This window comes from Impatiens glandulifera, chromosome 1 (genome assembly GCF_907164915.1).
Source record: "Impatiens glandulifera chromosome 1, dImpGla2.1, whole genome shotgun sequence".
Lineage (NCBI taxonomy): Eukaryota > Viridiplantae > Streptophyta > Magnoliopsida > Ericales > Balsaminaceae > Impatiens > Impatiens glandulifera.
The window spans coordinates 103,526,342-103,541,996 of NC_061862.1; the positions used below are offsets into that span (position 1 = coordinate 103,526,342).

Below are 15,655 nucleotides of genomic sequence, written 5' to 3' on the forward strand. Positions count from 1 at the left end.
CACCTAAGTTTGTTAGTTGGGTTATTTTGAATCTTTTTAAATTTTAAAATAAAATAAAATCATTTATCACATCAATTTAACAATTAAATCACTTAATTTATCAATAAAAATATCAAAATACCCTTACTTTAATTTTATTAAATTTTAAATACAAAATAAATATTTTAATAATTTATTTTAAACATATCTCAAATAACCTTTTTTTTTTCAAACAAAGTTTTTTTTTTTTTATAGATAAAACCCAAAAACAAACTAGAACAAATGAGCTCATAACCAGGTGACCAAATATTCTGTAAGCCTCCTAAATTAATTTTTTTTAAAAGAATCAGTTGCATTGCATATACTGAATTGAATAATGAATGTATACAAATATAGTCGCACATAGCATCACAAATTTACTTTTTCATTGAAAAGATACACAAATTTAGCCCATTTTGAAAAGATCTCAAAACTAAAAAGAAACATGGACAAAAACATCATCATTTGTCACAAGGTAACAAAATCAAAAGTGATTCCTAAGTATTTAGGAGCTCAGATTTCAGCTAAAAACTTAAAAACATGTTAGGATAAGTTTGACAACCTTATAATTGGAGATTTAATTATAATGTTATAATTCTCAATTCCAATTTTTTTAGCTTAGAATTTGTAATTTTTATTTTTTTTAAAAAAAAAATTCAAACAAAAACATCTCATTATTTTATCATTTACAACATAATAAACGTTTTAATCGATAATTTATATTTTTGAATTTTAAATTTTAAAATTTCAAACCGATTTTTTTTTTTTTAATTAATGAAGTTAACCGGTCGATATATTAATTTAGCGATATATTTTTTTTCTTAATATGTATCGAAATCTTAAACAAAACTTTTAACATTTATACTTTCATAATTGTGAATTGTAATGGCAATTATTGTAGAATTGGAATTTGCGAGTATTATATACACAAATCATACAATGAAATAGAATAGTATATTGTAACGAAAAGAACATTTACCTTTCTAAGATATTTCCCAATTATATACCTTTACGCCAAATTCAGAAGAACCTTTTTCGAGCAAGGATCTTAAATGGTTAGCACTCTCAGCATCTTTGGCCAACAATAATGCAAAACCGCCACCTCCAGCACCCACAAGTTTGTAGCCACAGCAGTAGCTATCCGCGAAAGCAAATAACTTGTCCACAAATTCATTACTGCAGTAAGGGTCTAGTTCTTGATGAAGCTGCCAAGCTTCCATCATTATCTCACCTAACTGGTCTATATCACAGTTCATTAATGCATCCCTTCCCAATTTTGCTAGTTCAGCAAGTCGCTTAATGCTCGATATTAGCAAGTTATCACGTCTAAGATATCGAGTAACAACTTTCTGGAGGACTTGGTGTGCCAATCGAACCTGCACCCAGTCAAATGTGAAGGTAGTAAGTAGTCTGCATAGAAAACTAAGGATATTTTAGTCCTTTTACACAAATATACATTAAACAGTAACTGTTTTTCCATAAAACAAAAAGAGAACAGATTATTTCAAAATAACCCCATATCAAACAAACCCTAAGTTTGACAAGTAAAATCAATATTCATTATTATAATCTACATGGAAATACTTAAGATCTGACTAAGAAAATGGGTATAAAAGGCGTCTCTAACTGGATACACCCAAAACTGATGATAATCTAACCAGCCGATTATCATAAAATTTGGACATTTTGTATATCAACGAGTCGAAAGAGCAATTCTATCGTCTGACACCTTTTCTGATTGTATCTGATTCAGACTAAGTTTAGATTTCAGATACATTTAATCCCATCTAGATCAACACATGGATAAGAAATCTGCTGAAAATATGTTTCCATATGATGACATATAATAAACCATTCCTATGTAACATAGGAAACACTTTTATGTTTTAGCATCTGAATTCAGATCGAAATGAGAAATCGCCGATAATTTTTGAATATGTCTAACTAAGTTCTGTTTCCAAATGTGATACATTTGGATTCACATCCAGAGGAGATGTATGAGAGAAAAAAAAAGAGTGTTTCAAATGGGCCCAGACTAGTTTTTCACATTTTAAATACGACGTAAACATACTCGAGCAAAATAAACATACTCGAGACGTAAATACAATGCAATCAAGCAAAACCAAACTAGAGACCGAACAAAGCTCGAGCAAAATAAACATACTTGAGCTAGAGTTCAAATATTAACAAATAACAAACTCTAAATTACTTGACTTAACTTGATTCATAAACACCCTTTTTAGTTGTAAGAATATAGAACAGGAAAATAAAGGAAAAGGGAAAACAAAATGCAACCAAAATAACATAAAGATGAGAATGAAGCATGGAAAATTTACTTGAGGCCTGCCTAGTTTTTCCAAAATAACATTTTGTAAGACAAAAACATGTAATTAAGCTGAACCAAACTAGAGCCCCAACACAAAGCACGGGCAAAATAAACATACTTGAGCTAGATTTCAAATATTAACAAATTACTTGACTTAACTTGATTCATAAACACCCTTTTTTTGTTGTAAGAATATTGAACAGGAAAATAAAGGAAAAGGAAAAACAAAATGCAACCGAAAAAACAGAAAGATGAGAATGAAGCATGTAAAAGTTACTTGAGGCCGGACTAGTTTTTCCAATATAACAACAACAAAATTGAAAACCAGGGTTTATGACATGAAGGGAGTTAGCACGATCCCAGGACCATGACCTCCCACCTCCATTCAAGGCGTTTTAGTGGGAATCAAAAATAAGATATTTAGTCTCTTAGACAAGACTCTTTCCAAAATAACATTTTATATATGATAAAAACATGTAATTGAGCTGAACCAAAATAAATACACTTGAACTAGAATTCAAATATTAACAAATAAAAACTCTCAGTTACTTAACTTGACTTGATTCATAAACACCCTTTTTAGTTGTAAGAATATGGAACAGAAAAAAGGAAAAAGGAAAAAGGAAAAGGAAAAGACTAATGCAACCGAAAAAACAAAAAGATGAGACTGAAGCATGGAAAACTTACTTGACCAGTAAATACAATGATTAACCTTCTGTTCAGCTCACTAATCAACATAGGTGAAGCCAAGAGAGGAATCACTTGAAGCCTTAGAGGAACTCCAGGATAACTCGCAGTAAACTTAATGCCAGGATATAAACCTCCGATTTGATCCTGCCAGCCTCCTCCAGTACCCATCAGCTGCTCCAAAACCAAAACAAGTCTAGCTACATTTGTATTACTATCATCTCCTTCACTTATCTGAAGCAATCCTTTAACAACTGCAGCCGCTAGAATACTAGAAGTTCCCAAGCCACTACCACGGGGAACATTCGCCCATGTTCGAATTCGTAACCCGCCCATGGAAACTTGACCAGTCACAATCAATGCAGACTTGACCAGACGGAATGGGTCATTCGAGTCAAAAGGAGCTGCAATTGAGGTTAGATCTTTTATATGCAATTCATTACTAGCATCGTCACTTATCACTATTCCGTAAGTTTTCGAGGTTTCTATGATTGCACCAATTGGGAGCGAGCCTTCCAAATTTATTGCCATGTTTAGGACACATCCAGCACGTTCTAAGCTCCAAGGGGGAGTATCGCTCCAACCGCCAACAAAATCCACACGGACAGGTAACTCGACTTTTACAATTCTATGGCAGAAATATTCACCTGTGGAATTTTTGACTTGGTTCACTTCGTCATCATTGCCTTGTGCTGGTAGTCTATTGGATTTAGAGGGTTCAAGTATAGCTGCAACAAATCCAGGAAGTGATAACATAAGTAAATGTAAATAATCATCTCTGAGAAAGGAGGGACAATATAAATTATTGAAACTAGTGGTTTAAGATAACATTCCCATTTGTATTTTACAATTCCAATCAACTTAGGCCAGAAATACATGAAAGGGACATCACATTACAATCATCAATATCCCCAAACATACAGAGCAATAGTAATAAAGGGAAAAGAATATTTTGTCTTCATCAGTTGCAAGACAACTTTTGATTCTTAGGATATACTGGCATTATCTTCATGCATGTAGGAGACCAGCTATATTAGTCACTAATATAATTAACTTCATCTAGTTGGGTGCATTATTGAAGTGCCAAATTAATACACCGAGCTTATGAAATGTCTTAAAGCTTTGGCATTGTTTGACGAAGTTAATCACCTCATCAATCGCTTCTTCCATCGAATCATTCCAATCATCAAACAAAACACCAAAGTACTCTTACTTTATCTTTTATAACAATTTAAAATATTAATACCAAGAATATTTTTGTCATTTAACATTTTTAATCAAACAAGAAAAAACCTATATCAAACAAGCTATTAGCATGCAATATACAAGTATTATTATTTGTTCTTACCTTTGAGTCCATATCTTACTGCAGAAGCAGTCTCTTCAGCAACTGCGGCCGACACTTTATGCTCTAATTCAAGCGCTGCATTTTCATTATTGCATGCTCGGTAAAGATCAACTTGAACCTGATAAGCTCGGCTTTTAGGAAGGACCTTGGAATTCTGCCCCTCAAGGTTGGTAGTACAGGCTTCTAGGAAGTCTTTACATATTTCGACTCCAGTGTCTCCTTTTTGTAGAACTTCATGACACAATTGAGAAAGATTGCGACCAAGTAAGCCAAAACTGAGACAAGCTTTAGCAATGTCAGCTGCAAGATCTGCCTGGTGATTTCCAGATCCTGAGCACATTTTCCGAAAGTCAATCGATCGATGCAATTCGTCCAAACTGACACGACGGGAGCTTCTCCACAACGAGAGACACCATTCATTTTTTCTCTCATTCAGACCCATCAGCCAGTTAGCCATTTTGAGCATCTCGATATAAGGAAGAATAGGAAATACTTTTGCTGTCCACAAGCACTTCTCCTGAGTCGTTGTGGACCCCCACAAGTCCGCTTCGTGAATTGACAAATCATCAAGGACCCTTTTCCATGGTCTCCCACAGAAAGTTCCGTCTTTAGATATCGGACTTTTAGGGTTGTCATGGAGGCCACAGTAAACAATAACATTTCCAGTACATCCAACTAATGGCACTTCCCAAACGCAATGGCGATCAGGAAGCATGAACTTGAATGGATCAACTGGCATACTGAGCCCAACGACTATGGCCAGAGAACCAATCCGAGTCCCACATGAAATTGTTGAATCGTATACGAGAGAATCTTCTCCAATTGAAACCTCGGGTGCAATCTTGCTGGAAAGAATGATGGCAGATGCAGCTATATCTGATACAGTGGTTGCTGGGACGGAACACAAGTGTCGTCGGCCTACAAGTTCGAAACCAGCCGCACTTAGATGATCCAGCACTTCACTTGAAGTACCAAAATGTAAGAATGACAAATCATCTGCATGGGTAAGACAAAGGATGCCAAGATATAAGGATTTAGATAGATAAAATGTTTTAACCAAGCTAAACATAAAGTGATAAACAGTGTCTGAAAGTTGTTGCAAACTATTTAAAGCAAGCATAAGTATATCTTTTAATAGGAAGCAGCCTCATTGCAACCAACAGTCACAAGTCTATAGGGCCGTTATGGTTTAAGGCATTTTTAGCTTGTTCTCTTATCATGATAAAAATACATTTCTCTACAAGATTTGGAATCAAAATCTAGCCACAGTTTCATTTTCCAAAAGCATCTTGGGACTTGTTTGGCATGGGTTATATGAGATTAAATTCAAATAAACCACTATTTAATCAACAATCTACTCATCAATCATATTATTCAAATCAACCAAAATACCCTATACTTTTTTTTCATAAAAATTATATATTTAAATCACTAATGTCTTTTTCTCCAAATTCAAACAAGGTTATTAGTAAATAACCACTTGATTATTTAAATAACCCTAGATCAAACAAATCCTTCATCTCACTCAATCACACTTTTTACTTAAAACTAAAAATTATATCTATCCCAAAATAAATTTGACAAAATCATTGAGGTATGAAACTCAACAAAGAACATACAAGCACAGTAGCTGAACATCTTTTGGCTTCCTAATGTACTGACAAGTTCTTGACCCAAAGGGCGTGACAACAACCACTCATGCTTTGTCGGTACCCAAGCAGCTACAAGGTCTTCATACAAGCTCATCTGCATATATTAGAAAGATTATTATTTCACAAACAATGAAAAACTTCCACTCCAGTCCAGCATCCCAGATTAGTGAAACAAAATCCAACTAAATAAACGATCACTGATCCATGAAAGAAAATGTCTACACTTTCAAACCATAGTGTTTAACAGGATGATTACAGTGCAAAAAGTTTGAAATGGAGAAATAGCATGTGCAAAAGTCAAAAGCACGTTCCACAAATAAAGAACATACGACACTATTGATATTGAGAAATATGTCTAAATTTCATTTAAAGACCAACAGTAACAAAGTTTACTCGCCATTTGCACTGCATTTTTAGTTCTGAAACTTTCATCAATAGCATCTGTAATCTGCAAACTTTGGAGACTTAAAGAAAACTGCATCATGACAAGGGGTGATCAGGTTGGTTCAATACTTTGGCTAAATATCAATCCCACCCTAATTCACCAGTTTATACTCTATTGAGATCTTATATCCAGCATATCATATCAGATACACGGTCGGTTTGTCAATTTTTTGGATACCCGACCCTGTACGTCCACAAATTCACATTTCACATGATTGAGAATTAACTTCAAAGCAATTGATTCAATGAAATAAAGTACAAAGACACCAACGAAATAGCAACTTCAATAATAATAGGTAAACAATAACTGAGGGCAAGTAAAGTATTTCAATTGCTTTTCTAAAAAAATCCTTCAATTGAACAAAGACGCTTGAAGTGTTGAACATATGCAATAACCCGCAATAACTAATAAAAATAATATAATCATAAAATTTCTTATTCACGAGTATGCTTCTTTTCATATCTAAACAATAAGACCAAAGGTTCCAATACGATTGTTCTGAATTAAAGGGGGTCATAACTATGAGGATCATACTAACAACCCCGGGAACAAACAACTAGCTCTTGTAGCTCAGTTGGTTAGAGCACCCGTTTAGTAAGCGGGAGGTCTTGAGTTCAACTCTCAACAAGAGCAATTTAAACTTATTTTTATTTTTGTTTAAAAGGGGTCATAACTGTGGGAAGTCGCATTAGTCATCTTCGAGGTAAACCTCGGTCACAAAAAAATATCTAAACAATAAAAGATAAATTATTTAACAAGTTAAATATTAGTTAAAAACATAAGTATTGCATGCTTCAATAGTTTCAAGATAGTTTATATATGAAAAATTGATCTGTCCATCATAAAATTAATGTATTTTGAACACAATCAAATTTGAGTACGAAGTAGTGGTAATCGTGGATCGGGTTGATTTATACCTAAACCCTATATCCAGCCTTAATAGATCGGTTTATACTCTATCAAAACCCTATATCCGACGGCTCACCCTTAATCGTGACTCTTCGAAAGAGGGTGTTGGGTGGTATAGACCATGGCATTGACATGTATGGAGAAAAAACAAAATGTGCATTAATACTGTGCATGAAGTATACGTATCACATTTCAACAAAGTCTTCACCCAAAAAAACCTTCTTTTGTGTTTGGGAAATAGTAGATTGTTTTGCTTGAAATTTAGAGAATAGAACTAGTAGCAGAATAATGAGCCTAATAAAATCTGAAAATCTAGAATTAGAACAATACCTCATTTCCACTCCTCAAAAGTTCTGAAATTAGTGGCTGACTGGAACACGAAAGCATAACAAGATCCTCCCAGGCCTTTCCTCTAGCTGCAATTATTCCTGTGTCAAGCAATGTTCGGCCATCATCCAAAATTGCATTACCTCTAACAAGCTCCTCCGCACTAGGTTTCTGAAGAAGGTTTTCAACTAAGCTGAGCTGGTAGTTTTCATTTTGAATCTCATTTCTGGATGCTACGACAACACCATGGTTAGAAGCAATATCAAGAGTAATAGGAACAGTAATGATACAGGATGTATCATCTGGAAGAACCATAGTGGAAGCATCAAACAATGGAAGCACATCCCCTGTCATAATAAACAATCCGCCTGCAGTAAACAGAAGAAAATTTTGAAGATATTAAAAAGCAGAAAGAATAACAACTTAAATGAGAATTAGAGGAATTAATTCCATCAGCCTTTTTAAAAAAAAAATCCATCAGCAAAAAGAAAGACAAAAGAAGTTTAGATTTCTAATGTGTTATATATACTAAATGATTTTCATAAAATGGAATAGCTAATCCCCTTTCAAAGATGCCTGAACAGGATTTGACAAACATGGGTCCCAACTCATAAAAGATCAAGCACATCAAAGTTGTGTGCTTCTGCTTGTGCCAAAAAGGCAAATTATAGATTTCATCTAGGATCCTTGCATCAAATAACCATCTTCTGGTCAAAGATAGCCTTTTATGCTCAATGAAGTGTTCCTTGCAACTTTGTTGGCAATGCCACCTAAATGGCTTGAAAGTTCAGGCAGTAAAAAACATGGAAGAAATCCTTCAACACGAGTAATGAAGCTGATAGAATCTTATAACTTGAAGTCCTTAAACAAACAACAGGATCGGAATCAGACCCCAATTCCATTTCAAATTCAGCTTTAACCAAACATAGCCTTATGGATCTTACTATCACTATGGAATGATACGATAGAATTGACATCATAAGAGAAGCAGGTAATGCAGATGATGTTTAAGTTATAAAGTTACACACGATAAATGCTCAAGGTTTGAACCTTCATCCTTGAAAGCTTGTCTTGCACAGGAGGAGATGGCGAGTATATGATCAAAAAGAAGTGGAACAGGGCCATCCGGATCATCTGATGCTAAGAATGGAAGTGGCAGGAAAACCTTCCCCATAGGATTTGCCCATGGAACCCTTTTCGAATCACCACCAGCATGAAGCAATAGTATATGCTTTTTCGCAATGGCATTAACTACAGGCAAGAGATTGTCTTCATCCTTCAAACTTTCATTTACCACAGAAGATTCAACAGTCCTATTGCTTCCATTTCCCTCCTGTACATAAACATTCAATTCTATCTATTCATTATATGCCTAGATGAAATGGAACGCATTTATCAAAACCCAATTGATTATACGGTTACCTGTTGTCCGAGATCAAAAGCGAGCTTCTGATAATGACGAGCAAGTGCATAGATTGCGTTGAGTGTGGCGGCACCTGAGCCGATCCGCTTACCATCGGGATCAGGAACAGCGAGTGTGACAGTGGAGCTGGCGATACGGCCCATTCGTTTGGCGCGTCGGAGTTGCCATTCATAGAGCTCGGCCTGCTCTGGACTGGCTGCCGTGAGGACGATAGCGTCCCAAGTGGGAACCCTAGAGGGATGACGAACTGATAGCCTCAAATGGTACCATGATTTACGGAGTATTCCGCCTAAATCATCTTTATCTTTTCTGTGAAGTTGCATCTTCTTCTTTTTCTTCTCCATCAATCAATCGCCAAGAGTCCCTCTCTATGAGTTATGCCGCCGACATTAATAACAGCTAGGAAGGAGGTGTATGCTTGGATTTTTACAGACACAGTCACAAGTCCTTCCTGGTCAATCACTTTTAATGATGTTTAGCGAAGAAGAAGAAGAACTCTGGTTATTAACTCCAAAATGGATTGAGATTATTTTTTGTTACTATTAAGGTTACCTTAATAGTGTGACACAAGGTGGTGATTCATTTTTGTGTGGTATCTTATGTTGGTAAAATGGATTTATGGTTGGTCATTGGTTTACATTGTTTGCGATATTATTCGACATGACGAGAAATTGCGTGATTATAAATTTCCTTCAAAAATCTAATTTTTTGAGTAGAGTGTAATGCATTGACGGATGATAGATGCATGAAAAAATAATGTATTATGGTTAGTTATTGTAGAATATGTTGCGAAGAGGTGAAGACGACACCTCACTTATTTTTACATTGTAAATGAGTGACTGCGATTTATAGCCTACTTTGGAACATGGTTGACATTGAGTGAGTGATATCAGAGTCAATCGTCGTTGCTGGGATGTTTAGATAGAAACCACGAGCTCGGTTGAATTGAGTCGATGAGTCTCTATCCCGATTATTTTCTAATGGACTATTTAGCTCGAAAGAAATCGTAGGACTTTTAGTGATCGTGGTGGACTAATGTATTTACTCAATATCGTTATTATTATGACAATAGAGGAGATCTTTTCTAGAAAATCGGTGGAGGCGGTTGGTGAACTCATTAAATTCTTGAGGATCTTTGAGCTTGTTAACGTTAAATTTTATGTTATGTTTGTTCGTTGGTGAACATTTTTTGTTTATGTTTTCCTTGTTGCTCTCAAATGGTTAATCTCGTTGAGTTTCTAGTATGTTTGGTGACAAGGTGAACACTCGTGTTTTTGTATTTCTTTTGTCGTTATGTTTAAACAATTATCATTTATATCAAATTGCATGAACATTTTTAAAAAATGTTACAGTTTCTACAATTCTCAAGAGTTAACTCAGTGGCGAATCAAAGCCAGATTTCAACGGGTGCTCCAAAATTTATCAAGTATGATTTTTTTACTATACAACACTTGTATAAAAAATAAAAGTATAATTAATAATGATAATAATAAAGATACAAAATCACCCCGATACTAATAAAATAATTATCTTTTTACAATTCAACTACCACTAGACGTACAAATAAATGAAGACAATTGAGTTCTTCAAGTTTCATTTGTTGAAAATGTTATAAAATTTGTTCATTTTCAATTGTCGCAAAAATCTCATTTTCGATGTATACTACCAAATTGTCGTTCATCCACTCATCACCCATTCTATTACGTAAATCAGTCTTGATAACTTTCATTGCAGAAAAGACTCTTTCAACAGAAGCAGTCGTAACAGGTAAAACCACAATGCTAACTCAATCAACCGATATACCAATGTAAAAACTCTATGTATCCTAATTTTAACCATCTTCTTAGCAAGACTTCCCAAATTTTGAATCATAGAAAATTCATTTCGTACATTTTGAATGTAAGTTTGAACCTGGTTCTCAAGTAATATATGGTCAGTTAACAAAAAATTCTCCGGATAAAATTCAGCAAGGTAGAGTATCTTACCAATATCAAATTGAGAAAATGAGTCATTTGGATCTAAATAAGCAATGCAAGTAAGTACCTCCGTAGTTGATTCAAAAAACGATTGTTCATCTCTTGAATCATCGTATCAAGAACCTATTATAATAATAAAAAGAATAAAAAATGCTTTTAGAAAAAATAAAAAAATATTTTTGCCTATACACTATATAGTATAATACAAATTTTCTTGCAATATACAATTATAAATGAATACAACAGTTTTAATAGTAAAGTTGAACATGAAAATGTAGCATATTAAGAGTATCTATCACAAAAACATACTTTAAAGGTATATTTCAAAATCAGTCTATACTTTTAGGGAACTAGCCCCCAAAAAACATAAAGTCGGTCATAAATAGAGAAGTGCTCCCCCACTATCAAAATAAACCAGACAAAACACATTATTCAAAAAAATGGAGTGAGAGAGGCTCGAACTTTCGACCTCATGATCATCGTATCAAGTACCTATTATTATAAAAAAAAGTGAATAAAAAATACTATTAGAAAACAATAAATGATGTTTTTTCCTATACATTATACAATATAATACAAATTTTCTTGCAACATGCAATTATAAATGAATACAACAGTTTTAATGGTAAATTTGAACATCAAAATATAGCATATTAATAGTATTTATCACAAAAACATACTTTAAGAGTATATTTCAAAATAAGTCTATACTTTTAAGGAACTAGCCCCAAAAAAACATAAAGTCGGTCATACATAAAGAAGTACTCCCCCACTATCAAAATAAACCAGACAAAACACATTATTCAAAAAAATGGGATGAGAGAGGCTCGAACTCTCGACCTCAAGATTACTCGTAGTTTTTGTAATGACATTGATTCTACAAATGGTTTGAGATGTAGAATGTTCTTATTGTCGATCATTAAGATAACTCATAATTCTTCTATGGTATGGCACATCTACTTCTCTATCATGAAGAAAGTCCTTGAGATTGGACTCCATCTCCTTTGCATTTGCATCATGAAAATTTTATTTATCTTGAAGTTGATAAATCTCATGATAGCATTCAGTCCGTAGATCATATGGTTCCATTTGGACTCATGGAAATGATCGATCCAAGATTCAATGCGGCGTTGTCTAGCATAAACATAGTTTGCGATAGACATAGAAAACAAATAACAAAAATGTTTTTGTTTTTTTTGAAAAGGAAAGGATACTTCCAGATGCTCATTTGTCTATAGATGCATAGAGACAATACATATATAATAGTCACATAATGGTTTAATGGTGAGGTTTTGTTGTTTGGGCACGTTAACCAATTAGTCTAGGTAATGTAGCTAGGATTTTGTTGTTATGGTGAATCATAAAAGATATTGCTCACTGATAGTGGAGGAGGGTTAACACCGCCATAAACTGGGAAGTATCAACTCAATCGAGATTTTTTCATCATCTCCACAATGCATACGTCCTATTGGACGACTCATTACCAAAGAGAATGATCTATCCTAGGTATTCTAGTTCATACTCTCGCAAAATCACTCAATTTGTAACAAGTTGTCGTTCCTCATCAACAATCTTTTAATTTATTTAAAAAGTACCGACAACTTATCGTGTACTTCTAAACATAATTAGGTTTGCATACCCTTTATAAATCCAAGTATTTCTTAGGATAAAAGCATGCATCTTTCAGGTGATATACCCTTTGGATGTGTTTATTAATTGAAAGCGTAATAAAACGTTTTTTCATTAATATCCAAAAATTATTTTTCGAGTTAATCAATTTAGATCCCCAGTAGAGTCGCCATGAAAGGTGTAAGGCCTGTAAATATCTTCGTTCCCGGAGAGCCTTGTAAAATGTTTTATTTCAAGAATTTATTTAACTTCGATTTGTGTGTCGGAAATCTTTTATTATAAATCTTTTAAAAAAATGTATTTTGACATTTTAAAATTAATTATAACAATAATTAATTTTTATGATCAAATTTAAATAATCTTTTGGATTAAAAATAATCAAATCATAATTTTATTAAGAATTTTTTATTTATTTTAAATTAATTAAAAATCAGATTATTTATTTGATTAAAGAGTCACCAATTGACTTTTAATTTAAAATCAATAAAATCTTTGGATACGTGTATAAACATAATTTTATCATAAATTTTGTTAAGTTCGATGTTTGATGATACTCGAGAAAAAATTTCGCACTATATCATTTATATTCGTTAAAAACGGTCTTTACTTCATAAAATTTTGACTATTTCTTTGAAATTTTGGTTCTGTTACATTTTATTTAATAATTTATTTTTCAAGTACATGTATGAGTTTTTCTTGCAATTAAAATTATAAAATAATATGTAAGATGTCGAGAATTGTTGAGAAAAGTGCCTAAAAATATTAGTAGTTTAGGGTGTTCAATTCAAACAAGCCTTTATTAAAATATTTTATTGTGAAAATATTCTAAAAATATTTTAAAATAAATTTATATTTTTTTCAGATTTTTTTTAAAAATGGTTTAGGGATTCTATTTGTTAAAAAAGATTAAAATTAAAAGTCTCATACAAACATGTCCTTAGGCAGATGACCGGGTCGCAAATTAGGTGGGACGCGCGAGTTTGGGTGCTCGATCAACGCGGATGCTGATCTCTTGGTTGAGAATGATATATGACTAGTTTTCTCGATCGAAAACTAAACCGGGAAAATTCTTTGATCGCGTGCACAAATTCTCGGTCGAACCTGGGGAGTGACTGATTTTCTTGGTCGATACCTAGCCTAGGGAGAATCTCTTGGTCAAACGCCAATAACATCAACTACAGGTTTTGAGAATTAATTTGGAGCTTTCATCCTTCAATTTGAAGGTATGAGAAGCCTCATATACTCACATGGATTATTTTTAACATCATCTTGTTGTATCAATCAATCGTGAAGAGGTCAGATTTTTTATCCAGGCAGTTCTTGAGTAAAAAATGGGATTATTGAGATTTTTGGGATTTGTTTCAGCAATTGGAGCTTTAGTGGATCAAGTGCTACGCGAAAGTGCTAGGCTTTCGTTGTAGCAAGCGGCGCAGTTTGCCCTAGTTTGTTGGATGATGCATGGGCGTTTATCTGATGGTTGTGTGGTATGTTGCAGTCGTTTCTTCTATTTTTGGTTGCACTAGACCACAATCTTTTTTTCAGCATTGGAGCTTGTTTGAAATTAATTTTTCTTTACTCTTTTTGGCTTTATTTTTAACCTACAAAATATACAACATATTTAGATAGATATAAATATTTATTTTGTCTTTTGGGTATATTCTGAGACTTTATAAATAATTAATTGGGATTTAAATTACTATAACATTTATCTTAAATTATTTATTTAATTTATTTGAGCTCTCTTAGAATTAATTTGAGATATAATGAATACAACATTATTTCAAGTTATTTTATTTTATCTATCTTGATCATTATTTTAATTAATTGGAATTTAATTAATATAATAATTAATCCAATTAATTATATAATATTGGTTTGGCCTTAATTTTGATTATTTTGAATTTATTTATTCAAAATAATTATTTAATATTTATAAATTGGGGAAGTAAAATATTAGTGCTTATAATTGTGAAAGAAGACCTTCATTTTTAACAAATGAATGTCAAAATCGTTTTTCTTAACGGTGATTTGAATGAAGAGATTTATATGTAACTGTAATCACTAAAATTTTACCTACCTAATTTATAAATATCAAAATAATTATTTTGAATAAATAAATTCAAGATAATTAAAATTAAGGCCAAACATGATTAAATAATTAATTGGAATAATTATTGTAGTAATTAACTTTCAATTAATTAAAATAAATGCCAAGAAAAATAGATAAAATAATTTGAGATAAATGTTGTATTCATTTTATCTCAAATTAATTTCAATGGGTAAAAATAAATTAAAATAAATAATTTAGGATAAATATTGTATGCATTTTATCCAAATTAATTATTTATAAAGCCCCAAAAATATAAAAAATAAAATAAATAGGCATAATAAATATTATGTCTATTTAAAATATTTTGTAGGTTGAAAACAAAGCCAATGAGATGAAAGAAAAATTAATTTCAAACAAACCCTACGGCTGAAAAAAGATTGTGATCTGCTGTAGCCGAAATCGAGAGAATTCAATGCAGCAGACCGCACAATCGTCAGATGAGCGCCCATGCCTCATTCAACGCCTAATAGTGAGCCGAGTCGCCCGCTACAATGTTAGAGACTTATGTTCGTGAAACATTGGATCAACTAACGTGTGCCTCATCGTCGTTAACTGAACGCTGACAGAACGCCCAAATGTGACAGAGCGCTGGCGGAACGCCCAAGCGTTCACATTTCAGCCCAAAACGATGACGTTTCATCCTTTGGTTTGTATTCTTCCTCGCGTTGAACATCAATGATGATCGACCGAAACTTTTGATTTTTTAAAAGTAGAACTCGGTCGATACTCAACCAAATACGTTAACTCAAAGACTTAAATGATCACCCTAACATGGTGATCATTTTACTTACGATTATAGGAGCAA

The 15,655-nt window shown here is 33.1% G+C and overlaps 1 protein-coding gene and 1 non-coding gene across 2 annotated transcripts; one reads left to right on the forward strand and one right to left on the reverse strand.

Annotated features, from left to right (window-relative positions):
• Positions 1-884: 884 nt before the first annotated feature.
• LOC124919465 (bifunctional fucokinase/fucose pyrophosphorylase) lies at positions 885-9,582 on the reverse strand. Its single transcript, XM_047459705.1, has 7 exons — positions 9,135-9,582; positions 8,763-9,045; positions 7,716-8,080; positions 5,999-6,125; positions 4,380-5,375; positions 3,032-3,759; positions 885-1,394 (listed from the first exon to the last, which is right to left on the reverse strand). The coding sequence occupies exons 1-7, from the start codon at positions 9,477-9,479 to the stop codon at positions 1,002-1,004; spliced, it is 3,237 nt and encodes a 1,078-aa protein (XP_047315661.1). The 5' UTR covers positions 9,480-9,582; the 3' UTR covers positions 885-1,001.
• TRNAT-AGU lies at positions 7,036-7,109 on the forward strand. Its single transcript has one exon. It is a non-coding gene; the product is annotated as a tRNA-Thr (tRNA).
• Positions 9,583-15,655: the final 6,073 nt, after the last annotated feature.